This window comes from Rhinolophus ferrumequinum, chromosome 22 (genome assembly GCF_004115265.2).
Source record: "Rhinolophus ferrumequinum isolate MPI-CBG mRhiFer1 chromosome 22, mRhiFer1_v1.p, whole genome shotgun sequence".
Classification (NCBI taxonomy): Eukaryota; Metazoa; Chordata; class Mammalia; order Chiroptera; family Rhinolophidae; genus Rhinolophus; species Rhinolophus ferrumequinum.
Window position 1 is genome coordinate 14,705,604 of NC_046305.1, and position 26,196 is coordinate 14,731,799.

General features: G+C 42.8%; 1 protein-coding gene across 1 annotated transcript in view; it reads left to right on the forward strand.

Annotated features, from left to right (window-relative positions):
- The window catches only part of LAMC1 (laminin subunit gamma 1), a 108,316-nt gene that overhangs the window by 50,376 nt on the left and 31,744 nt on the right, over positions 1-26,196 (forward strand). Inside the window, exons 2-5 of the mRNA XM_033092756.1 lie at positions 16,609-16,913; positions 20,912-21,042; positions 23,034-23,200; positions 25,657-25,845. Coding sequence (XP_032948647.1) covers positions 16,609-16,913; positions 20,912-21,042; positions 23,034-23,200; positions 25,657-25,845 — 792 coding nt within the window. The remainder of the gene's footprint in view (positions 1-16,608; positions 16,914-20,911; positions 21,043-23,033; positions 23,201-25,656; positions 25,846-26,196) is intronic.

Here is a 26,196-nt window from a genome sequence, read left to right on the forward strand (position 1 = left end):
CTATCAGAAAAAGTATTGGAAAGATCTGGTGAAGGGAGGTATGCTTAGAAATGTCACTGACACCAAAGATGGTAGAATCAAACTTTTTGGATCTGGTTAGAGTTCATCTTGTCAAACCTATTTTACGGGTGAGAAAAATAGAGGTATGGTTGCTCCTTACTCCCTAGTTTAGTACTTCGCTGCCTTTGCATTTTAATTTTTTGTGGCTTCCCTTATATATCATAGGGAATTCCTTTAGGGCAAGGATTGAGTCTTATTTCATTTTGTATCTTTAGGTACCTCACCTGACTGGCACACAGTCAGTTTTAGTCTATGTTTGCAAAAGGAATGAATCCGTGAATGAACGAACCAAACGATCGAACCTACTTGCCTAGGTTGCTCTATCCTGTGGGGCTGCTGCTTTTACAAGTCAAACACTTCTCTCTCTTTAAAAGGCAACAACAAAAGTAAAGGGGTAGCAGGCCAGGGTCCTGGTCCTCAAAAGCTTACTTACTCTCTTGTGTGTATGGGGGAGGGGGATATAAACAAAACATGCAAAAAATAAGTGAGATAATTCCGGGTACTAATAATCCAGTGAAAAAAGGGCCATGAACATGTGACATGGAAAACCGAGTTATTCAGTAAATACTCGAATGTCTTTAGTAGAAATCTCAGCCCCAGCACTGGGCATCACCAGCCCACCTACCCCACAGAGAGGAAACCATTGCTTCTCCCCTGAAGGCGTATACATGCTCATGGTGAAGGAGTTCTTCTGGAACCAGAGCTACTGAAAAGAATTTCTTTGGAAGGATTGGTTCAGGCAGGGTTGGGGGCTTCTGGCCCTCTTAGGGGTGCCATGTTGATCAATGGAATTTTTGCCTTTTAGCTTTTGGAAAAGTTTTTTTTTTTTTCCTTTGCTTTTGTTGAAGACTGCCACATACAAAGGCTCTTTTTTATATTGTTCTGTTTTTCAAATAATTGGAAGAAGTTCTGGGAAGGCGTTATCTTACACTGTATGTCAATATCCAGATAACATTATTTAATTGTAGAATTTTGACCTGTTGTGTGTAGTAGGTGAGTCCACCTACAGTAAACAAATATTTATTCAGCACCTTTTTGTGTCAAAGGGTGCCCAAGAGACTGCATAGTAATGATTTCTAAATTGTGGGTTGCAACTTCCTAATGTCATAAATCAAGGTAGTGAGCTGTGGCTAGCATTTTCTAACAAATAAAATGGAGAATAGAATAGAATAGGATATCAGATTGCATTGTTTTTATGAAACTTTGAGTGTGTGTGTGTGTGTGTGTGTGTGTGTGTGTGTGTGTGTGTTTGGGGGTACAGTGTAAAGTGCCCTTTTTACTGTGCTTCATGGCCAGATAAGCTTGAAAAATACCATTGTAGAGAATACCCCAAAAGTATATATAGATTTCTTGCTTTCGAATAAGTTAAACTCTTGAAGGGGAAAAGAAACTTACACAGAGAAGTAAATACTCAGATACTGAATTGTGTGGTTTGGATGGTAAGTCCTGTGTGTTCCATAAAGTAAATGATAATACAAGTTGGAAGTATCATGGAGACAGTAGCACTTGAACTAAACCTGGAAAACTAGGTAGAGTTTGCGAGGAGCAGAGGCTAGAGAATGACTTAGAAGTGGGAAATGGTATGTGGATGAAACAGACGGCACGACTGGCGTAGAGGTTTCAAGTTATGCTGGCGAGTTTTAGTATCTGATTTGGATGTAGAAAATGAAGCCCAGTTGTTCAGACTTATGAAAGCCTTGCAATAACACGCCTAGGGAGTTTGCACAAGGTCAGGTAACCTGCATGGATTCCTGCACTGGGGAGTGATATGATGTAGGGTGAGTTTATAGAATATTTTCCAACTCATTCCTAACTCTTCTTTAGTCGTGGCGCTCCTAAGGGAATTCTTCTAGATGGGTGTTGGATACCGAGTCGCTGGCATCAGATCAAAGAGAGCTAGAAAGGACTTTGGCAGCTCCCCAGAATGTAAATAGAAAGGTAGAGGGAGTCCCATTGTGGGGCATGTGAAATTCTCCCAGGGATGAGAACTGTAGCACTGTCTGTTTGAAATATGGTGAAGGATGGATTTGAAGAACGTTTCTTCTGATATCACCACTAAATGTTTGCTCTCGATGTAGAAGGAAAAGCAGATAAGAAAGGTTCCTGTGTTTGAAGTACTGGCAATCTGACCGACCCACCTGAAGTATGCTACGTAAATAATTTGTCATGGTCTTCTTTTTGCCCCCAGTATCCCCTCACAGGATGGGGTATATACATAATTTATCAAACAGTTTCAGGAGAGATCACAAAAAGTTTCTCCTCCCTGAAAAGGGACATTGAAATTCTTGACTGCTTTCCAAACTCGGGGGGCAGGGAAAAAGACTCTTTACTTCTTTACTAGTTTCCTGATGAGAAATTTAAAATTAAGAAGTTTCTGAAATTAGAATGTACATTCAAGGGAAGGTGATTTAACCGGAAAAAGTGCATTTAAATGTGATGACTATTAATTAGGAAAATCGTATTTAGACACAACTCTTTAATCTTTAAATACCCCAGTAATTTTGATTGACTTCTGGTTGGAAGCTTTGAGTCTGTGTTGTAGTAGACTAGCCAATGTTCTAAATTGAGGCTCTCCTGGAGGGTATTCAGTGTTTAGTCTGCATCATTAGAAAAAAGAAGCCAATCCTGACATGGAGGAGTGCAGCTTTGCTTACACATAATCTAGGGAGAGTGCATGCATCTCGGATGTTCGGTGGGGCCGTAATTTAGTCAGCAGTGCAATAGCAAGTCCCAGCTCAGCCCACGAGAGAGGAAAGGATGTGGAGAACCCAAACTTTGTGTAGCGTGTGCATTTCCATGCCTCTGCAAAGAGGGCGGGTGAAAAGAAATGAAAAGGGGGTATATTCGTTGATACTCATCTGCTCACAGTCAGTGGCTTGTGGAGAGAGTACCAGTTGGCAGAGTATTTTCGTGATGGAAATGGCCCATCCGCTCAGAAGAGCAGAAGCACAAGAGGCCTGTGTGAAGGACTGAATGCCTTCAGACCCAGAGGACAAGGGAGGGAGGTTCCCGCAGAGATCTGAATGAGAACTGCTCGCGTTTTCCATGTGGGGTGTGGTTTTCGACATGTCAGTGTTCCTGCTACCCCAGCGACGATTGCTCTTTGACTCGAGTAATCGAGTAATCGGTTCCCCTCCTTTCACTGCTGCTGCTGTTTATTGAGTCTCCACGTGGGGTGGGTGTGAGAGGGGGCACCCCTGGACGAGTGAGGCTCTACTGCTTCATTTTTGTGGGCTGTGGAAGAGCTAAAGGTTATTGTTACAGATTGGAGTTTGGAAACGAATGGACTCTCTGTCGGCCCACCATTACCTTTTTCTCCTTTTTAACCTGCTAAACTTTTTGCCCGTTTATTTACCAGGAAAATTGGTTTTTATGCAATAATGAAAGAAGTAATTCTAAATATTAAGTGCATTTGAATTGTTAGTAATCTTATAACATTTCTGACTAGGCTTCCTCCTTCTTCTGTACTTTTTGTGGCAATAGAGGAAAACTTCAGATTTCCTTGGATCAAATTTTAAAACAGTATGCCCTGCAGAAAAGAGGTAGAAGGGGTGTTAGTAGAATTCTTTGTTTTTATATTCTTTGATTTCCTAGAGATGGATCAGCAAACACTTTCCATAAAGAACCACACAGTAAATATTTTAGGCCGTGCAGCTCTGCCCTTGTAGCCAGAAAGCAGCCACAGACAAAGTGCAGATAATGGACATGGCTTTGTTCCAGTACAACTTTATTTGCACACATGGACGGTGGGCTCGGTGTGGTCTGCAGGCTATCATTTGCCAGTCTCAGATTCCAAACTACTAACGGTGTGTTGTTCTAAGGCCCAAGTCTAGAAGGAGATGGGATCGTGGACCTCAGCATATTTCTAATATGAAACGAGAAAAGTTTGCCCTATAGATCAGATATGAATGTTAGGAGAGAATTTAAAATCCAGAATATCACGTGTGGATTTTTAGAGCGTTCTTATAATCCTTCAATCAGTCTCAATCTCCCCGCTTCCTCTCTCTCTGCCCTTACTCCTTCTCCTCTCCCTCTCTCTAATATCAGTACAAGCATCTGGTACTTCGCTGTATTAAACATATACATATATATACACACACACACACATATATTTTTTTTAATACATACCTGAAATTGCTTCTCTGAAAAGTAAATATTTCTACATCGGTCTTTAACCAACAGAATGTAACACCCTCCCTGAAAATACCAACACTACCCGACACAGACTGGGATTAAACAAGTCTAGGCTTCTAGACAAAGAAGAAAAAGTGTTTTCTTATCTTTTTGAGTGTACAGAAGCAGAAGTTAACTCTTTACTTCCAGATTTGTTCCTTTGCCATTGAGAATTGCTATTGGTCTTGTATCATTTTATTTCAATATTAGTAATTGTTAGGGGCAGGAGGAAGGAAAGACGAGCCAGAGGGGATGGGGAATTTGGTTTACAGGGAATCTCGACCAGCGTCTGCATGAAAAGAGTAGCGCTGTGAAGCCCCCTGCAGTAGGTGGGTTTTCTCAAAATCAAACATCTATTTCTACTTGCCTGGAAAAATAGGGCTTTGAGGATACAAGTTGAATGACAAAGGAAATTGGCATGGAGAAAAACGCTGGGGAGTTTGGGTTCAGTTGGCCCAGTCACCCCAAGCCTTCTTGGATATGGAGTGAGCAGCTCCTGTAGAGTTCAACATCTGTATGTGTCTTAAAGAAGATGGACTGCTATTTCTCTGGTTCCCTGCTCAGATCAGCACAGTTAACACCTGCAGTCAATTTCACCGTGAAATACATGACACGTGAAAGAGCCACCACTCTGAGTGCCTAAGTTCCTTCTGCAGTGCAGCACCAAGGTCAGAAGTTTTTGCCTACCCACATCTCTCAAGGATGAGAACCAGGAGGTAGAAGAGTTTACAGTAGGACAGTATTTCTCAAATGTACATAACAACCACCTAGGTTGCTTTTAAAAATACAGATTTGGGCAACTCGCATAGAACCTACCAAAACAACTTCTGGGGAGGAGGTGCAACAATTGCATATTTTGGGACGCTCTCTAGGTGATTTCAACAGCCAGGCTGGTACCTTATCATGGGCCAGATTCTGGGAACCACTGAAGCAGGAAAGCGTAGACCTGGTCTGGCTCTATTGGGGAGGCGCCTTCCAGAGCTTCTGTGGGTTTTGAACGGTGTGGGTACCAGATAACTCTCTTTAGTCTAAATAGGTACAGTGATCCTATTAATTCCATTATTTCTTCTTAAGAGAAGTCTTTGGGAAGGCTCTCTCAGAACTTCACTGTGGACCAAAGTGGGTCTCTTTTACCCACTCTACTCCATCTACGTCACCAGAGAAGAGCCTCGCTGTTCCCGCGTGAATTCAGCTGCTGCATTGGCTCATCTTATCCACATGACACAAGCTGTCTTCCCACGGTTAAAAGCAATTTCTCCTTGAACCCCCTCTTCTTCTCTCCATCCACCATCTCTTCTTTTTTAAAAGTATTTATTTTTTCAGTTACAGTTGGCATTCTGTATTATTTTTTATTAGTTTCAGGTGTACAGCACAGTGGTTAGAGGTTTATATAGTTTTGCAGTGATTCCCCCTGATTAGTACCCACCTGGCACCATACATAGTTGTTGCAACACTATTGAGTATATTCTCTATGCTGTACTTTATACATCCGCACGACTATTTTGTAACTACCGATCTGTACTTCCTAATGCCTTCACCTTTTTCTTCCAGCTCCCCAACCCCCCTCCCCTTGGGCAACCATCTGTTTGTTTTCTGTATATGAGTCTGTTTCTGTTTTGTTTGTTCATTTATTTTGTTCCTTAGATTCCACATATAATTGAAATCACATGATGTTTGTCTTTCTCTGTCTGACTTATTTCACTTATCATATTACCCTCTAGTTCTATCCATGTTGAGAACGAAGAACAAAATTGGAGGTATCTAGCATGATACTGATACCAAACTATACTACCAGGCTATAGTAATCAAAACAGCATGGTACTGCCATAAAAACAGACACATAGATAATGGAACAGAATAGAGAACCCAGAAATAAACTCATGCTTATATGGTCATGTAATCTATGACAAAGGAGACAAGAATATACAGTGGGGTAAAGACAGTCTACTCAATAAATGATGTTGGGAAAACTGGACAGATACATACATGCAAAAAAATGAAACTGGACCACCTTCTTACACCATATACAAGAATAAACTCAAAATGGGTTAAAGACTTAAATGTAAGACCCCCAAACCATAAAACTCCCAGGAGAAAACATATGAGCAGGCAGTACACTTTCTGACATTGCTCTTAGTAATATTAGGTTGGTGCAAAAGTAATTTGGTTTAAAAGGTTAAAAATTGCAAAAAAACACAATTGTGTACCAACCTAATTTTTTTTTCCTTATCCATCTCCTCGGGCAAGGGAAACAAAAGAAAACACAAGTGGGACTACATCAAACTAAAAAGTTTTTGCACAGCAAAAAAAACCATCCACAAAAATGTAAAGACAGCCTACTGAATGGGAGAGGCTATTCACCAATGATACATCTGATGAGGGATTAGTATGCAAAATTTATAAAGAACTCATATAACTTAACAACAACAAAAAAAACCCCAAACAAACCAATTAAAAAATGGGCAGAGATCCTGAATAGACATTTCTCCAAAGAGAACATACACATGGCAATCTCATTTCTTTATAGCAAAATTATTTGGAAAATTGTTTGCATAAGCTGGCTCCAATCGCTGCCCCACCGCCACCCCCACCCCCACCCCCACCCCCAAACATTCTCTGGCTCTCATCCCTATCATTCTACCAAACCATTTGTTGTCAAGGCCATCAGTTGTCAAGGTCACCTCCAGGTGGCTAAATTCAGTGACCAATGCTCAGTCTTCATTTTCTCATATTTTCAGGCGTATTTGACTCAGTTGATGATTCCCTTCTTCTTAAAAAAGTTTTTTGAAACTTGGCTTCTAGAATTCTACTCTGTTGATTTCTTTCTGCTTCAGTGACTGTTCCTCTTGAGTCTCCTTTGCTGAGTCCTCCCTGACTCCCCCATGTCTAAAAATTTGTATGTCCCAAGACCCAGCTCCGGACCCCTCATCTCTCTGTGTTCATTCCCTAGGTGTTTTCATCTAATCCCATAGCTTTCAGTTCTGTCTGAATGCTGCTGACGTCCCCGTTTCTCTCTCCTGCTCGGACCTCTCCCTGAAGTCCAGACTTGTGTGTCTTAATTGCCTACTTGATATCTCCACTCAGATGTTTCATAAGCATCTTAAACTTAAAATATCCAGTATTGAACTCATCTTCAACCCTCATTCCTCCCCTGTTCTTTGCTAACTCGGTATATGGCAGCTTCCTCTTTCTCATTGCTTATGGCACAGCTGACACCTCACATCCAATCCATCAGTAAAAGTGGTCTGCTCTTCCTTCCATATGGCCACAACCTGATCACTGTTCACGGCTTCCACCCTGGACCAAGCTTCCGTTATCTTGTGCCTGATGATTGCAGGAAACGGGACCAGCCTTCTTGTCTCTGAAGTCCCTTCTATAGTCTTTTGTCATTAAAGCAGCCAGAGCGATCCTTTTAAAATACGAGTCAGATCATGGTACAACCTTGTACAAAATCCTCCAGTGGATTTTCATCTCATTCAGAGTAGAAGCCAGTCTTACAATGGCCTCCAGGCCTGCGTGACGGGCAGTCCCTCTTCTCCTCATCTTCTCTGATCTCATCTCCGATGCTTTCCTTCTTGTTTCCCTTACTTCAGCCCCTCTGGCCTCCTCATCCTCCCTGGAACTTCCGGCGTGCTCCTACCTCAGGGTATCTGCCTTTTTCCTTCCTGGAATGCTCTTCCCCCAGATGTGTTTCACTTTTTCAGCGTTCTCCTCAAGTGTCACCGTGTCCCCATCAGTGAGGCCATCCCTGATGACGCTGCATTAAATGGGACTCCTCCTCCGCCATGTTTCTATCCCCGCTTTGTTCTTCACATCGTTATCATCTGATACACAAAATTTTTGTTTTTATTTTTGCTTTTTATTTTCTATCCTTTACCTACCTCCACTCCCTACAATACCCTGAGCTCGACAGAGTTGGGATGTTGTCTGTCTGATTCTCTGCTGTAGCCCCAGTGCCTAGAACAACGACATAGTAGGTGCTCAATAAATGTTTGTTGAATGAATGGAAAAAAAATTGGACTTGGAATTATCCAGACCAGTTGTGACTATTAACCTTGACCTAATGGGTGGGTGGCTGTGGTAAGAAATTAAGCAATTGGGAAAACTGAGAAAAACATTTTAGTATTTATGTGCTGGTATTTGTACTTATTTCTTTTTTGGAGGACAAACAAGTATATGATCTAGGGACCAAGTTTATTAGGAATGAAAGAAACTGGAGAGTAAAAGGCATTCTAGCAAAACGAAGAATGGGGTATCCTAAATCGCTTATCATGGTGGACTGTTGCTTAAATTCACTTAGCAAATAGTTGTTGAATAAATAAAAAAAGTACACTGTTAGTCAGCTGTGACTTTGTGTGTGGGGAGAAGAGGGTTACTTAGAGTTGATCTGTTATTGCACCAGTATGATTATATATTAGAATCTCTTTATTTTCCAGTCAGGTTTTCTCACTGTTCTTTTACCTTCCTCACTCTTCTATTATGGACGAAAGTCAATGTGTAGCCAGGTCCCCATATTGTCTGGATGTCACAGGAGAAATGGCTTCCCATCAAATGATGGTGTCTTTTTCCTTTTCATAGCTTAACAATGATATATTTTTAAAATAGGAGTTTTGTTTACGCACTTATATTTCATTGCCTGTTTATTTCTTTATTTCCTTAGTCTCATAATTGACGTTGCTTTCCTTATGTGACTCCATTACATCCGACAAGTCAGCCAGTTCCCTGTAGTTAGAATTCTGTTGTCCAGCGGGTAGATTTTTTGCCTCAGCTTGGGTGAGTGGGAGTAAATGCTGGCTTCGTTCCTTTAGCTCAAGGATTTCTGGCATGCTTGTGACCTACTAGCCTGAATTAGGGCTGGTATTGAGTCTTGGAAGCGTGAGGTTTGGGTTAATAAGGCATATGCCCAGTTCTTGGCTTAGAATTTCACGTGGGAATCTTGTCTCTCCTGGTGACGGTTTCAAATAAAATGACAAAGAGGTACAAATTAGGGTAAATTTATCGTCTATTTCAATAACGGAAAATATCTGTAGCTTCTAACAGTAATTTGCACCTATTTGAAATTACCCTCCAAGAGGGTAATATTCTAGTGTTCCATTGGGAATTCTAATTCTCTGTGTTCACATAATGGCTGTCTGATGATCTCATATTTAATTAGCGTGTTAAGCCAAATCAATTTCCACCCTTCAATTTGCTGAAGAGTCTATGGCAGTTTTGCATATTACAGCTGGGTAATATATACAGAAAGATTTTATTTTTGGAGGATCGCTGCATTCGGTTAGTGCCATGGCCTTAATAGCACCAAGTGGTGGTTTGGGGGATGATAGGGATAGAACTGTCTTCTTGGCTTCAACTTTAAATTTGGTGCTTCATGGAAACATCTAGTTTCCCCAAGTGATGATGGGTTTATCTTCCCCAAGTCATGCCAATGTTTTTCAAACCTTTTGTGTTCCCTTTAGCTCTGTTGTATAGCCATACCGTTATTTTTATAAATAGCCTATGTTATAGAATTTTATTGGCTTTAAAAAAAGATTCAAAATGGTTCTCTCTACTTCTCCTCTTTTTATCTACCTGCTCTATGATGTTTTGGGTGACCGCTTGGAATCGAAACTCCCCCTGTGCCAGCACTACTTGTCTTAAGCGTGTCTTTCTGTCATGACAGGAACCCATGTGTGATAGTAACTGCTCATTGCACGTACTTGAGAATTTGAACCATTGAAGCCTTTTGCTGATTCATTGGAAAGGGGGACTTTCTCCCATTGCAAATTCCATTGCACTTGTTTTAATACATTCAATTAAAAATGACTATGTTATACAATGCTGTAAAGGTTGCTTGTCCTCATTCCTAAGTTGTGCTGATTTAGATGTGCTTCCTCTGGGGTGGTCCCATTGCGCTGTTGGCATTGAGCTGATGGATAAGAGTGAGGCCACGGTAAAGGAGCACTGAAATTTAAAGGAAAGGACCGGGATAATAAGTTTTCGTCAACAGTCTGTGTTAAAGATGAGCTTTAGGCAATAGAAACGGGGCTTTTAAGAGGCCGTTAGGGAAGTTTTCTCGCAGTGGAAGTGACTGACTGTGCCCACATCATCTCAACACATTCGCCTGTGCTCAGCCATTGGTCTGTCTGCTTCCTAATCACACGTCTGTGTCTAGTTGAGGATGCATCACTCAGCATTAAGTTGGCCCTGGGTCATCTCGATTGGCAAGGCCGTATTTGTACACTCTGTCTGCCGAGGTGGAACAATAACAGCTGGTACGCAGCTGGACAAGTTGTCCTGGGAACTCTGATTCCAGCCAGCAGTTATACTAACAAAATGGAAAACGTTTTCAAATAGTTGCTCTCTGGGACTACTGTTTGTGTTAACTGTTTAGAGGATCCCATTTAGTAGCCTAAACATCTATCATCTGTGGTGGACTTCATGTGCTACAACCTTATTCAAGTTTTATAGTCCTCAGATCAAGTCTGGCTGCAAGGAGAGCAGTCATTTTCTGATTCTAAGGGGTTAGCACGTAGGAACAGTAGTGAGTCAGTGACTCCGAATTTGGTACTTAAGAATGAACTCGTTTTCTTCGTCTAATTCAGGCCGGGGAAGGGCATTTGGAAGTTTTGTAAAATTCTGTGTGGCCATTGTCGTTCATGACTTCATTTTAGACAAAGCTGTTTTACAAGAAGCTCATGGAATTCTTCCGCGCTGCACATAACAGAGAAGCATTTATGTTTCCCCAGCAGTCAGTACTTGAATCCAATTCTAAGACAGGAAGGGTTTCTCCCCTCCTCAGAGCGATTAGAAATACTTCACCACGTAGGAGGCGTAAGCGGAATTCCTTGGCCTGGCCCTGCATGAACAAAGGCTGGATGCTCATTGTTTAGGCGGTCCCCTCCCCTTCTCTCACTCCCTCAGCCAGCAGGAGCTGTAGGATTCAGAGCAGGAAGTCTCCGTTAATTTTGTGTGCTTCATTCTAAACATCTGCACTTGAGTCTTTTTGTTTATGGAAGGAATGTGGCAGGGGGAGGGACAAAGGCAGTAGAACATTCAGAAGCTAAATATTCTCCTGAGGGTGTGTATGACCGTGGTTGGTCTCCGTGTGCATGAACATGAGGTTGCGGGGCGGAAGATGGTCTAGTTGGTGTAGTTGTCGGAAGACTTTCCAGACGTGTACTTACTGCTTTTCGTAATGGTGTGCTTGGCCTCTTTACTGTCAAGTCATACTGTCTACTTTTACAATCTCCCACGGTGTGAAGATAGTATAGTAGCTGTCTGACATTGGACTGGAAATCAGGAGACCTGGTCCTGTTTTCTAGTCATCTGCCATTTAGCTAGATCTTCGTTCTTTGTCAACTGTGAAGTGAATAGGATGAACAGATAAAAAGTAGGGATGTATGGTGAGAGAGCGCGCGCACATGGTAGGTCTCAAGTGTAGCCGTTTAATGAATAAAAACTAGCTCCTTAGTTTTCCAGTGCTTGGTTATCCATGGTTGAAGGCAATTCCAGATAGCACAGATAACGTAAGCCGTGACTCTTAACACTCCATTTTCTGTCTCTGCTTCCTTATTTATTCAGATTAGATTCCAGATTCCTTGAAGTAACATCAGTCCCCTTATCTTATTGTCCTTCCCCTGCAGCTTTAAAGGGGGTGCTGAGTGCTGCTGCAGAGAAATCACACCTGCACAGAGATGTGCGTACAAAGTCATGACCTCCTCCCGTCTGCTCAGCAGCCTCGTCTACCCAGCGAGCCAGCTTTTTCTCTAGTCAGCTTTCTCTGCTAGTCTCTACAGTGGCTCTTACAAAGTTCCTATACTCTTCTTCAAATAATCCCCACCCAACATTCCCCACTGGCTTTCCCTCCCAACCCCTTATTTGATTTTCACTGCATAGAAATAACAGTCATCAATTAGAACTCTTTCAACTTTCACCCCTTGAAACCGACAGGCACTTTGCATTTGCACCCAGATAGGAAGCAAGGATGCAGCTGTCCTCCTGTTTGGAGCCAGGCCTTTCTCCAGCACTGGGTCACATTCTTGTTTCCCAGCCTGGTTTTCACAGTCAGACTTTCCCTCTCTGTTGACCCGAGCACAGCAGCATGTAATGCAACCTCTTATCCTATCTAAAAAACTCAAAAGGAGAAAAACCTTCCCTCGAACCTGTGTTCCCTCCAACTGTCATCTTCTCCTCCTCCTTCTTCCCTTTGGCCAGATGTCACAATAAGGTGACGACACTGGTGTCTACTTTCCCACCTCCTGTCTGCCATTCATCCTCAATTTCAACCCATCACGATCCCTGCCCATGGGACTGTGCCCACTAAGTACAGCGATGACCTTTGTGGCCTGAAGCCAACGGGGCACTTCATCATTATCTTACTTGACTCTCTTAGCAGACTGGGAGCACGGATTATTTCCCTCCTACGTCTCTGTTGGCTTCCATGATATTTATACTCTTTGACTTGCCCTCTTCCGTCTGGCCTTCACGATCTCCTCTGTTGTCTCATCTTCTTTCTCTGCTTTAAATGTTGCTGCTGTTCAGTGTGACCTCAGAAGTCAGCTGTCTTCTCACTCAACACACTTGCCTCATTGGTGTCAGTCATACCCAAATCTTCATCATCCATCTACATGCTAATGAATGCCGGATCTATATATCCAACTCAAACATCTGTCAGGAGCATTCAGACCACTCATACCCAGCTCCCTAGATGACCCACACATGCCTCAAAACTAGTGTATCCAAGATGGAACTCATCTCCCCATCCTGCCCTCCGCCCCGCCTCCAATCCTGCTTACCCTCCTCTGTTCTCTATTTCCGCGGATGCTACTACTCTCCATTTTCTTGTTTTTAAACCGGAAAACAGAGTGTTATTTTTAATCCTCCTACCTTATGCAATGAGTGAAAGAAGACTTGACAATAAAAGAGAATGTCAACGGGGTGAAAGAAGAGGAGGCTTTCAGAAGTGGCCCCGGTTCCCCGTCACCTTCCATCAGTTACCAAGTTCCTGTTGATGTCTGCTTCTTACGTTTCACTCGCATCCATTCATTTCTCTCCATTCCAACTGTCCCCATTCTTAGTTCAGCCACTGTCACCGCTCCAGGATTACAGCCACATCTTAACTATTTTCCCCCTCCTGTAGTTCGGTCTCTTCTAACCTAATCTCCGCACAGCGGCCGGAGTGATCTTTCTAAAAATCAAATCAGATCATGTATTTCCTGACATAAATCCTTCAACGCCTTTTCATTGCCCTTAAATTGAAGTTGCTGTTGCACACAGCCTGGCATGCTCTGCTTCCTAATTAGCGCATTTCCAGCCACTCTTCTAGTTTTAGCTGTGCTACAAAACCTGATTCCTGCGATGACCACTTCTCTGTCCTCTGGGCTTTCATACATGCCCTTTCGTCTGCCTGGACAACTGATCCCTGTTTGCTTAGCTAGTTCCTCTGCATTCCTCAGGTCTTGGATTTAGATGTCACTTCCTCCAGAAAACATTTCTGGACCTCACAAATCTGGCTTAGGTGGCTTTCCTCCATGCTCCCAAAACGCTATGCACTTCCCCTGTCATGACACTCAGCACATGGAATGGCGATGGTCTGTATCCACTACTGGACTTACTGCAGCTCTGAGGCCAGTGTGCCGTTACAGGTTGCCACAGCGGCTTTTCCTCTTCCAGCCGTGGCGCTCGGTTAGGATGAGAAAGGCAGCTCTGAAAAGGAGGCTGAGGAGAAAAGGCCAGCACCAGCAAGCTAGGCTGCTTCGAAGTTTAACTCAGGAAAGTTGCTTTGTGGATAGGTCAGCAGTGAGAGTGACTGTATGTGCTCATTTCTCTCTAAGTGTGGCATTCTGGTGCAGATGTTGGCCTGGAACGCAGGACACCCCGATCCATCTTACCTTCTCTCCTTTGATCCAATCTGCAGGTTGGGTTGCTAAAGAACCATGAGATGTCATCAGGTGAGACAGACAGAGTAGAAAAGCAAGGGTAACCTATAATCTAGAGATAGTGAGTAAGCCTTTGAACATCCCAAGCCGCCTACCTACTTCTGAGTACAACTAAATTGTTTTACCATTCCGGAATGTCTTAGATAGTCTCTGGAATGCCATAGATACTGTAATATAACCCCACCCTCATTCAAAGGTGATGGCTTGACATTTTTGACATAGTAAAGAGATAGAGGTTACATTTGCATTCTTTTAGCAGGAGGGTTGTAAATTGTATTTCCATGCCCTGTGTCCAGACAAAATGTGTATTGCATCCGAGGTAGAAGGTCCAAGCTTGTATAATATCCTTTGGTAACTGTACCAGGTAGTCCCTGGTACAACCGGGCCCTGATGTGTGAACACATCCAAGATCCTAGTTCCGGAATTCTTTTCAAACCTTAGATTGGTATAGAGTTTACAATTGATCAAATATAGGCAAGACTTTAGTTTGACTTTCCAGCTCTTTGAAGTAAGTGGCATAGGGATTCTCATCCTCCTGTTTTCAGAGGGGAGAATGGCAGAGCAGAAATCACACAGCTAGTGATCGAAGGAGCCGGGACCTGAGCTCAGGTCTCCCAGTGCCCAGTCCTGTGTTCTTTTCGTCATGCCACAGGCCTTTGTGTTCCAGAGAGTGTGTGTGTGTGTGTGTGTGTGTGTGTGTGTGTGTTATGTATACCAAGGACAGTTCATCAAACCTGTTTTTAAGATCTGGACGAGTTAAAAACTAGAATCAATCATGGATCCTCATATCAGTTTTATTGTAGAAAAAACAGGGTTGAAGACCAGAGCCTGGACACAGAGCTCCCTCACGTGGGCTCTCTGCCCTGACGGCCCCCCATCCCCACCACTCCTTGCCCGTGACACTCACCCACTTACCGCCCCAGATCCACAGCAGGACAGCTGCAGGTCCCCCCTGCATAGAGGCAGAGGTGTTTTGCACTGAGTGCAGGAGAGGGAAGGGACTCAGGAGGGCGGCTGGAGAGAGCTGAGGCAATTCCAGGTCACACCTCAGCGTCTTTCCTTCTCCCCTGGGGATGAGTGGGTACGAGGAAGTGAGAGAATGGCAGAAGTAAGTGTCTCCTTAACACCTTTAAAAATGCAGGAGTTGGGGGTGGCCGGTGAGCTCAGTTGGTTAGAGCGTGGTGCTGGTAGCACCAAGGTTGCCGGTTCGATCCCCACATGGGCCAGTGTGAGCCGTGCCCTCCTTAAAAAAAAAAAAAAGTTTATTATAAGAATGCAGGAGTTGCTGTGGGCTTTGAGGGAGAGGATTAGGATAGTTCTTCCTGTGGAGAGTCAATTTACTTGGGGAGAAAAGACCATAAGCTCTTTGAGTGCAAGGACCCCTTATGTCTAACACATCCTGTCCCCCAAAGTATATAGCAGAGGACTGAGCATGTCGTGGTGCCCAGCACATACGCGACCAAATTGTGATCTTCACTACAGCATAGAAGCAAAGTAAAGATGTGGTCAGAGATATAAAGACTCAATTTATGAATGAATGGTGATGAGAAACATTTGCATAGTATTTCTTTTGCCCACCTGAAGGCGCTGGCTGGCAACCAAGCTATCCTGGCCGTCAGACCAAGGTCTGGCAGCTGCAGGGAGCTGTCTGACCCATTGACTCATCTTCTAGAGGGATGACAGTCCGCTGACTCTTCTTTTTGCTGCCTTTCCCTGATCAGAGCTCACCTCTCACATGTTGTCTTTTGAGCTTGTTCAAACACAACTTGAACCATCTTGCTTCTGTTCTTTCTTTTTTCATGTCTTCGTTTGGCTGCTGGAGGAATTTTTTTCTCCTTTCCTACTGTACTTCCTGCCCCATATCTCAATCACTGTCCTTCCTTTCTCGCATTTCTCTTTCTTAACCTGGTAGATAATAGCACAGTAGTTAGTGCTGATGACATTCTTCCTGCATTAAGAAGTAATATTACAGTTAAGAAAGGGTGAGTTTTTTAAAAATTTGAAAGGGCCCAGAAGACCCATTTAGAAAGTCAACAACCATTTTCTTTTTTATCTTTTAAGGAAGCTTTTGCTGAAGCACCAGCATTAAGCATAAATGCACTTTTTATTCAATTTTATGTTTGTCAGGTAGTATAAGTACCATGCTAATAATATATGCTACCATTTTTCATGGTAAAAAAAATTTCAACAATGTGCACCATAAACAGACTTTCATGAGCCAACTTATGAAGCCAGCTATACCTTGTCATTTCTGTGCGAACATGTGCACTGATTCCAGATTCAGAATAGCCGATCGGACACAGGCAGTGTGTTGTGTATCTTGGAACCTTCTCGGTCCGATGTGCTCAGCGCCGTTCAGCTCCTCTTTCTTTGTCAATCTCCAAAGCAAACTGGGAACACTGGGGATTTCTTCACTGCGTACGTATGACTTACGCCCTGTGATGTGTTTGTCCCACAGGAAAAGCTTTTGACATCACGTATGTGCGCCTCAAATTCCACACTAGCCGGCCAGAGAGCTTCGCCATTTACAAGCGCACTCGGGAAGACGGGCCCTGGGTGCCTTACCAGTATTACAGTGGCTCCTGCGAGAACACCTATCTGAAGGCAAACCGAGGCTTCATCAGGACTGGAGAGGACGAGCAGCAGGCCTTGTGCACAGATGAGTTCAGTGACATTTCCCCTCTCACTGGAGGCAACGTGGCCTTTTCCACCCTGGAAGGGAGACCCAGTGCCTACAACTTTGACAACAGCCCTGTCCTGCAGGTAGGCGTCCGGTGGTTGGCTTGGGAGCCAGTCGGTTCTTCTTCCTACAGGAAGCAGGAAGAGTGCTGTCATGGGGCCCTGTGGTCCCCCTTCTGAGGGAAGGGGTGGCTCAGGCGGGCAGGGTAGAGTCTGCTCCAGCAAGACGGACAGCTGTGTTTGATCCTGCTGTCCTGTGTCCTCTTCATAAGTGACATGTTTGGTTCCTGTTGCCCAGTGGATGTTTGCTCTTATGTTCTCGTGCACTTGCAGATGTATCCTGGGATATATAAACTTTACAAACTTTTTTAAAAGTTGGACAATTTTAACTTTCGTGTCTGTACTGGAGGCAGAAACATTTTGCTTTTGACCTTTCAAAGAGGATATTTGAACTAATCTACCCAGTTTCCTTGCATCCTTTCTTCTCTCTTCTTTGGACAAAACAAAAAATAGTTCATTAGCAATTAGAGGAAACAATTGAAGCAAAAGAGTTAAGAATGCCATCTTCCTTCATTATTGTGGAAATTTTGATTGGCTTTATTTGGCACCATTGCCAATCATTATGAAAACTCATTGCCTAAAAGCACTGGTGTTTGTGACAGGATGTGAAATGAGGTATCCCTGGTATAATGCTTAAACATTGTGATAGAAATTTTTCCTATTAAACAATGGAAAGAATTAAAGTTTCCTTTTTTTCTCTCATGAATTCTGTGTGCACATTCCTTATACACCATAATGTGGAATCTTTCTGTAATGTTTAGATTTCTGTAATTTTTTCTTATATTCTGGCATTTGATCATGCAGAGACTGGTAAGCCTCATGCTACACTCGGCACATTAATACAGAATTGGAGACATTTCTCTCACGTGGCCAAAGCTAATATCTAAATGGGGGCAGCCTGTATTAATTGGCTGAGACAAGAAATACTGGACGTGGGTTTGCAAATGATATGTACATTTTATGAAAAGCTGTTGTGATTTCTCAGTGGAGAATCCCCTCTTTTGATGTGTGGAGGTGCTTTATGCTTTTGTGTCGTCTCGGTTTTTCTCTCTGGAATTTATGAGGTTCACGGCTCTTTTTCTAATTTGGTTGAATGGTTTTGGTTGGTGGCAAAAGATGAGAATATATTCCTCTGTGAGTCCAGTTCTTCCCCTCTGTATGTTGTATAGTACTTCTGTAAGTTGCTTAGGAGATGATAAATCTTGATCTTGGTCAACTCGGAGGCTATGACGAGCAACGAGTATGTTTGCAAAGGCCTTTCAGAAAAGTGCTTTTTGCGTTGGCAGTAAGAGGTGTTCAAAATGAATGGCAGGAGGAACAGCTGACTTTGACAGATGAAAAAGCAAGGGACTGAATGCCTCGGAAAGATGTGATGTACACACACTCTTTAAGTCGATCAACCAGCAAACATTCGCTAGCTTTGTTTCTTCCCATGCAAGTTACCGTCCTGGAGAGGCAACAGTAGGAAAAAGCAGTGACATAATGTTATGACTGTGGTTTTTCTGGCACCTTGGCTAACTGTATGCCTTGTCAGCCTGTCTTGAAGCAGTTCCCCAAGCTATAGCAATTCTGATGTTTGCTGCTCTCTATTCCTCAGGAACTCAAGAGACAAAATGTGGTAAAAGTGCTATGGGTATCTGCCATAGGTTTGGTCAGTTGGTATCCTTATGCAGAAACATTAATTATGTGTCTCTGGATGTAAGCGCCCTGGCTCTGATATCCAATTGCCAAGGGGGGTTAACTGATTTGACTTTTAGCTGATCTGAAAATGAGGACAGAAGTTGTTGGCATCTGCTCCTTGGGCCTCCCTCCAGACGCTGTGATCTCGCATATGGGGGGAGGAGACTTCTCCTGGTTTCACTGTATATGAATATTACTAAGCATGTATTGATTTAGAATAATAATTAGCACTATGACAGCACTTACTGTAATGGGCCACAATGTGACAAGCATTGTTCTAAGCCTTTAGATGTATCAGATGTATGAACTCGTTAATCCTCACAATAACTGTAAGGTAGATGCTTTTGATGGCTCCATTATACAGATGAGGAGTCAGAGGCCAGATAGGATCAAATAACTCGCCCCAAATCACACAGTTTTAAATGGCAGAACCGGGATTCAAAACCTAGAAAGTCTTGCTCCAGAGTCTGCTCTTTCTAAGGTGCCCATTATGAAAAAGAAAAAAGGCTTAGCTTCAGCCCTTGAGAAGTATTTATTCAGGAGACCTGTGAGAAAGATGAAGGCTGTAGAAGATATACCAAGCATTAAACAGAGATATGTTTAGCTGTTTACATTACAGACGCCTAAAAGATTCCTAACAGTGTGGCCATGAGTGGGTGTAGTCATTGGAGTGCCAAGTTTGGATGCGGTGAAATCATCATCTCTTCGCCTTTCTAATTATACTTGGAGGCTTCACGGAGATTAGCTTTTCTGAGCTCTCTGTGTTATTCTATCTGCCGGGTGTTGGGCGTGGTTTAAACAGTGGTTCTTAATCAGGGGTGTGCCTCCCAGGCTCCTGTGGTGTGGAACCTTCTGAAAACACAGACGCCTGCAGCTCTTGCTTGTTCCGGCTCCGTAGGTGAGATGCAGTCCCAGGAGAGGACTTAAAGTGGAAATGATACCTTTGACTGGTGCAGTGTAATTTACCACTCCAGACTTAATGGCTTTAAACAACCATGATTTACTATTTCTCATGACTGTGTGTTGTCCTGGGCTTGCTCACTGACAGGTGAGCAGTGAGCTGGGTTTCTCTCTCCCTGTGGGCTTCCATCCACAAGGAGGCTAGACTAGGGTTCTTCACGGGATGGCAGAAGTATTCCAGGAGGGTGAGTCCCCGTGCACAAATGCTTATCAAACCTTTGCTTGTGTCACATTTACTGATGTCCCCTCAGCTAAAGCAAATCAGATACGCCCAAGCCCAGCATCAGCGTGGAAAGGGACGACACAGGGTGTGGAGACTGGTAGACAAGACTCGTTGGCATCATTATTATAACAGTCTACCTGAGATGTAGACGTCTGACTAACATTAGTACAGGGAAAGGGCATTTATTATAAGGGTCTAGAGTTCATAAAACTTAGGGGGAAGCCATACAACCTTCATTCTTACCTCTGCCGTTATGGTGCACCTACCACGGTGATCAGCGGTGGTTTCTTCAAATCCGTTCATTTGCTCAGCGAATGTTATTTGAGCAGTAGGGAAACGGCAGTGAACAAAACAAAAAAAGCCCTGCCGTTGTGGGGCTTATAAACTGGTGGTGATGGTGGCAAAAAGAGACAATATAAATAATGATTAAAAAAAAGAAAGAAAGAAAGAAGGAAAGAAGGAAAGAAAGGAAAGAAAGGAAAGAAAGGAAAGAAAGGAAAGAAAGGAAAGAAAGGAAAGAAAGGAAAGAAAGAAAGAAAGAAAAACAGGGACGGGACATAGGGAGTTGGGGTGGGGAGCAATTTTTGATGGGGTGGCCAGGGAACGCCTGACAGAGAAGTGAAATTGTGGGAAGGGTCAAGACAAAGACAGACTCTGATTGGTTCAGGCCAGTGTGTTGATTTATTCCTCATACTTGCATGTTTCTGCCAGATCTGTCAGTCGTGGATTGGGTTTGGAGTGAGAGATAGATGGTATAAAATGGGCAGGCGGAGGTAGTGACCAGCATAACTAGTACACGTGTGATATTACATGAGGGCTATGCTGGTGTCTCTGACTGGATGTGGGGTGTGGATAGATGGTGGGGAACAGGGACATGTGTATTGAGTACTAACGTATGTTAGGCATTTGAAAGTATATTTCATTCAAGCCTCTGTGGGGACTCTGAGTGATAAAGTAGCAGTTTATATCAAAGCAATTTACAAAGAAGAGACGAGTCAAGAAAGAGAAAAATATTAGGAAACTAAAAGAGCCATGGAGTATCACAATAGATTTAACGCGTAAGCTAAATGACACATTAACTGGTGAGAAACTTAGATCGCATTTACGTCTGTCATCTTCGGGCCTGTTACCTATAGTTTCTGTTTTTGTTTTCTGACAGGAATGGGTAACCGCCACCGACATCCGAGTAACGCTCAATCGGCTGAACACTTTTGGAGATGAAGTGTTTAATGACCCCAAAGTTCTTAAGTCCTATTATTATGCAATCTCTGATTTTGCTGTGGGTGGTAGGTAAGTAAACTATACAAAACTGCGAAAGTAATTGGTTTAGAAGTGAATGTAGCAACTTGTTTACAACTATATTAATAATATTTTTAGGCCTCATTATCCTGGAAACACAGTAATTAGGTTTTCTAAAACCTTGGCAAATCCACACACTTTGTGCATTCTTATTGAGTATTTAAATGTAAAGCTCTATTAATAGGCACTTTGAAACTACCAAGGAAATGTGAGAAAGCCCTGGCCTTGTAGGATTCTAACCATAAGTGGGGTAGGCAATGGGTGAATATGTGAAAAATTAAACACTGATACAGTCACAATTTTTACGTAAAAAGGTGCCATATGTCAGGGAATACTACGGAACTGTCAGGCTAGAGAAGCAGATGGGCTCTAAGCTGCCCTTGTAGAAGGGGTAGGGTTTGAATGAGTGGGGAGAATGTCTGTGTTGGGTGCAGGAGGATGCGTATGTCATGAACAAAAGTTTAGAGTTGGGAGAGTAATATAAACCCACTTGACTTGAGGAAAGTCTCTTATCTGAATTCATAGAGTTGTCAACCAGAGAGGAAGTTTGGTAGCCAGAGACCTCAGACAGCAGGAAATCGTCTTAGACTTACCTCCCTTGTGTTAGACTAGGAGGTCTCAAGAGCAGAAACATTATTTTTGTATACAGTGTTCCTGGTGTGGGAAAGTTAATGGAAATGGTAACCAATGAGAAATTGTGTGCTTTTTGGAGTAGTGCTATCAAAACAGTGGGTTAGGAAGATTAGCTGTGGCCAAGGTGAAAGTGGAGTGTGATTGAGAGAATTTATATTCCTGTGATGAAGTCGTGTGATCTAGGTGTTAGGGGATACATTCCTGACATTGGGGTGGTGACAACAGAATGAAAAGGAACATTTAGATACATTTTATTGTGAAGGAAGAATTGTCAGGACTTTAGTCAAGGATGATTTTAAGGTTTAGTGATCAGAATGATGATACCGTTAAAGTAAATGAAGAAGGTGAGCTAATTTCGGGGCATGATGAGTTTAGGTGCAGACATGTAAAACTTTAGGTCATGGAGGACATCAAACGTGCGCAGCAGTCAAGGAGCTTGGGAGACGCATGAGAGCTGGAGACATAAATCTGTGACTCATCCTGGTTACACTGTAGATGTTTCAGAAGTGTTTGGGTGCAGTTTGATTAAGTAGTGGTTGAAGCTAGGGAGCTGATCGCTATCTTGAGGGAAGCAAGTGAGGGAAATGTCAGTACACCAGCGCGCACGTTAGTATTCACGGGGATTTCCACGAGTCCTTTGTTTCCAGTTGTATCTGCATCCTGCATCAAAGGTATCCCTCAGGGATGCTTACCCCAAACAACCTGAGGGATAGCAGGGTACCAAAGATCCACATGGTGGTGAGGTATCTAGTGTCTCTTACTACCTTCAGATCAGAATACTTTAAAATCATTATGGCAGATAATTGCCGACATAATTTTTGACTCGTTATTTGCCAACACAATTCTAGGCACATAAATAAAGCGTCTTGATCCTTCCAATAGGAAATAGGCTTTCTCTTCATTCCTATTGTACAGGTAAGACGCAGAAGTTAGGTTACATCAGTAAGTCACAGGGCTGTGGGTCAAACCCAAGCAGCCCGGCTTCAGAGTCTGTGTCCTCCTTAACCAGTACACTTGGCTGCCTCTCGACACTCACGTTTGACTTTAGGAAGTGAGCCTACAGATGTCCTCAGATATTGTTAGGGGCTTTCTTCTCACCTCTGGTTAATGCCCCATCCCGTGTGAAATAAAAACTACCTTTTTTTTTTTTTCTTGTTTAAGTTTTCCTCAGACCTGAAAACTCAAACAGCCATTACTTAATTTTGCTCAGTTCCTCAGTTTACCGTTTTGGATGGTAAACTTAAGAACATTCAGAGGTGGTTTTTAGTTCGCTTTGGGCATCCTTTTTCTGCATTCCTTTCTGGGATTTGGTGCTATTTCATATTTTTGAGTGTCTCTTCTCTTCCCAGGTGTAAATGTAATGGACACGCCAGCGAGTGTATAAAGAATGAATTTGACAAGCTGGTGTGTAACTGCAAACACAATACTTATGGAATAGACTGTGAAAAGTGTCTTCCTTTCTTCAATGACCGGCCCTGGAGGAGGGCAACTGCCGAGAGCGCCAGTGAATGCCTGCGTGAGTAGCCCTTGGCGTCAGTCTGTCAAATTATCTTGAGGACTTTTCAGAGGTGGAAGAAGGCATGGGTGACTTCGTTTATTCCTCCTTGAAAGGAAAACTCTGAAAGGCATTATTTCTTCCGCAATTTGAGAGTGCAGAACAGTCTACTGCATGCGCATCAGAGGAAAATCATAGATGAGAACAATCGCTTGTAAACATAAACTGTGTTGGTTTTTGTGTTTCCTTCATGAATACACATACCAGAATGGGAACAGCGTCTCCAAGGTTTGGCACTTTGCTTAGATCCAGATACTGACTCTGGGTAGTCGACTCTAAAATATGATTTCTCTGGTCTTTTCTTCGTTGCCCTTTAAAATATCTTTCTTCCTGCTAATGTTTATTTTTTCAAGTAGCCAAGGTCATTGATTGACATGTCTCAGGCATGATGAGTTCTAAACTAAGACTGCCATTCAAAAGATTATTTATCAAAATTATTTTTCCTTCATCTCACTAAAGAGCACATGGGGAGACCCCCACCATGCAAAGGGGGGTCGCTTTGGGAGGAAGAGTAGATACTAGTTTTCCAAGGAAAGGGTAAACTGAAAAAGATAACACATTATCCCCTCATAATGTCTTGGTTTACTCTGAACAGATAAAGGAATCTCAGAAGAAAGGAACTATGAAACCATGTAATTATGACTTGCCAAGGACTTAAAAATAAGAAAAGTTTAAAGCAGCTGTAATTTTCTTAATGTCCTTATAACTATTCTGCGTCATACTGTCTTGGGACTAAGAAAGAAGACACTTGGGACTTGCAGGAATTATTGGCGGAAACCTTGAGAAAGAATTGATGTCTCATCTTATGACTATTTCCCTTAGCTGCCTAGAGCAGATTTTCTTATTCATCTTGTTTTTCTCTCAAGAAATCTCAGATCAGCAGATAAGTTTTATAGCCTCCTCCAGCATTCCTAAGTATTTGCTTGAGCTTCTTTTACTGAACTATATCCTATTCAGTGTTGGAAGCTACATGACAGAGGCTGGCAAAAGACAGAATGAAATACTCCTAAGATGTAACATCTAAGTAAATATACACATGCGTTTGGAAAGTGTTCCGTTTAATGGTGTGGTCCTAAGTAGAGTCTATCCAGGAACGGTATGAGAAAAACAAGTACAATGTGTTGCCAGTTTACCACTAGCAAATGAACTGAGTGCTGTAGCTAAGTCAGTTTGCTTTCCTCCTTGGTGCTTTCAGCACTGGGACCCCTCACAGAATGATATTTCTGGAGGTTGTGACAATTGCACGGCATTGTCCAGAGACTATGGAGGAGCAAATTACAGCTGCCTTCTCTCTTACCAGCTGATGATGAGGGAGCCACAACATCGGCTTCGGCTGAGGGTTAGCACAAAGCAGGTGAGGGAATCATCATGGCTCCTAGTTTCCAAGCAGCAGACTGTTCAGGTGGGGCTGCCTGGGCTGATTGCGGGATAATCTAAGGGAAGAGAAACACCTAAAGAAGAAGGGAAAGGAGCTATAAAAGTTACTTTACATAACTCTAACTTCCGGTGCCAGTGCTTCGAGTTTCTGAAAAGTTTTCCAGTATAATGCCATAAAAGAACCGATTGTAAATGAAAGCAGAAAAAAAGAAAATATGTCTATTCAAATATTCTTTCAAAACCACTTCCTGATGTATCTGAAATCAAATGAAACTTTATTTCATGCTCAAGGTACTGCCTGTACTATGGGCAGAAGCAATAATTCTCAGAAAAGTCATCTTAGTAGAAATATAATAAAGAATGTATGTGACTACAGATACTTACTTGTCCTAAAGATGTGGTTGTGCCCTGTAGGGAATAACATTACGTACTTAACAGATGACCCAGTTGCCCCTGTGGTTCCCCAGTGGATGGATATATCTAGATTTCCCTTCAATGCTACCCCATCTCCAGAGGTACTGATTTTAACCCATACGTCTCGGGTTACCCCAGTCTGGATATGCAAGTAACCTGGCACTTTGAAAGTTAGTATCTTAATGTCTTTGAATCATCGGAAGCTTAAAAAGTTAAGGTAAATTGAAGCCGGCGTATAAATTGGCACCTTGTTCTTGGAGTTGGTGTTGGGATGAAGGATAAGATTCAGAAAAATTCTAATTTGACGTGGCTTTTACTTGTAGATGAACAATGACCTAGAGATTCCTTTGTCAGTGTAGGAATTCCTTATAGTTAAAGATGGTGCTAGTTTGGATAAGGCTGACTGTTTCTTATTCTTAGTAAGCTGATAAGCTGGCTGTGTCAACTCTTTATTGACATGCCGTGTTTCTTTGTTTAATGAGCAGTGTACCTGGTGGCCATTCTTATTCTACCACCCCGCGTCTGTCGCAGAGATGTGGGAAATTATGGTTTGGTCTTTGAGTCTTGTACAATGCTATTTGTAAAGGAACATGGATCTGACTTGACGCATATGTTTTGGCCAACAGCCTGTGACTGCAATGGCCGATCCCAGGAATGCTACTTTGACCCTGAACTATACCGTTCTACGGGCCACGGCGGCCACTGTACCAACTGCCAGGACAACACCGATGGCGCCAACTGTGAGAGGTGCCGCGAGAATTTCTTCCGCCTTGGGAACAAGGAAGCCTGCTCACCGTGCCACTGCAGTCCTGTTGGTAAGTGACAGGCAGTGTCTGCTTCAGACCGATGGGTTGAAAGATAAAGTCAGCGTTCCCTGTACCCCCAGAAAAACAAACCTAGGTGTTCGCACACGTTAGGTACGGAAATGGGTACCTTATTGTAACATGTAAATGATACAGGATCTGCCTGTACCTCCCACCTCCACTCTCTTTAACCACGTTGAACTTTCAGATGATTCTCTGTGTGTATAAATCTGGGGTCGGCCTGTGTAATGACTTTGTAAATAATTCGCAGGGAGATCATAGAGACCATTTGAACTTTGACTGTAAAAGGTTAGCTGCTTCGTGAGTTCGTCCTTGTTAATGATTTTGTTTAGTCTAAAATCC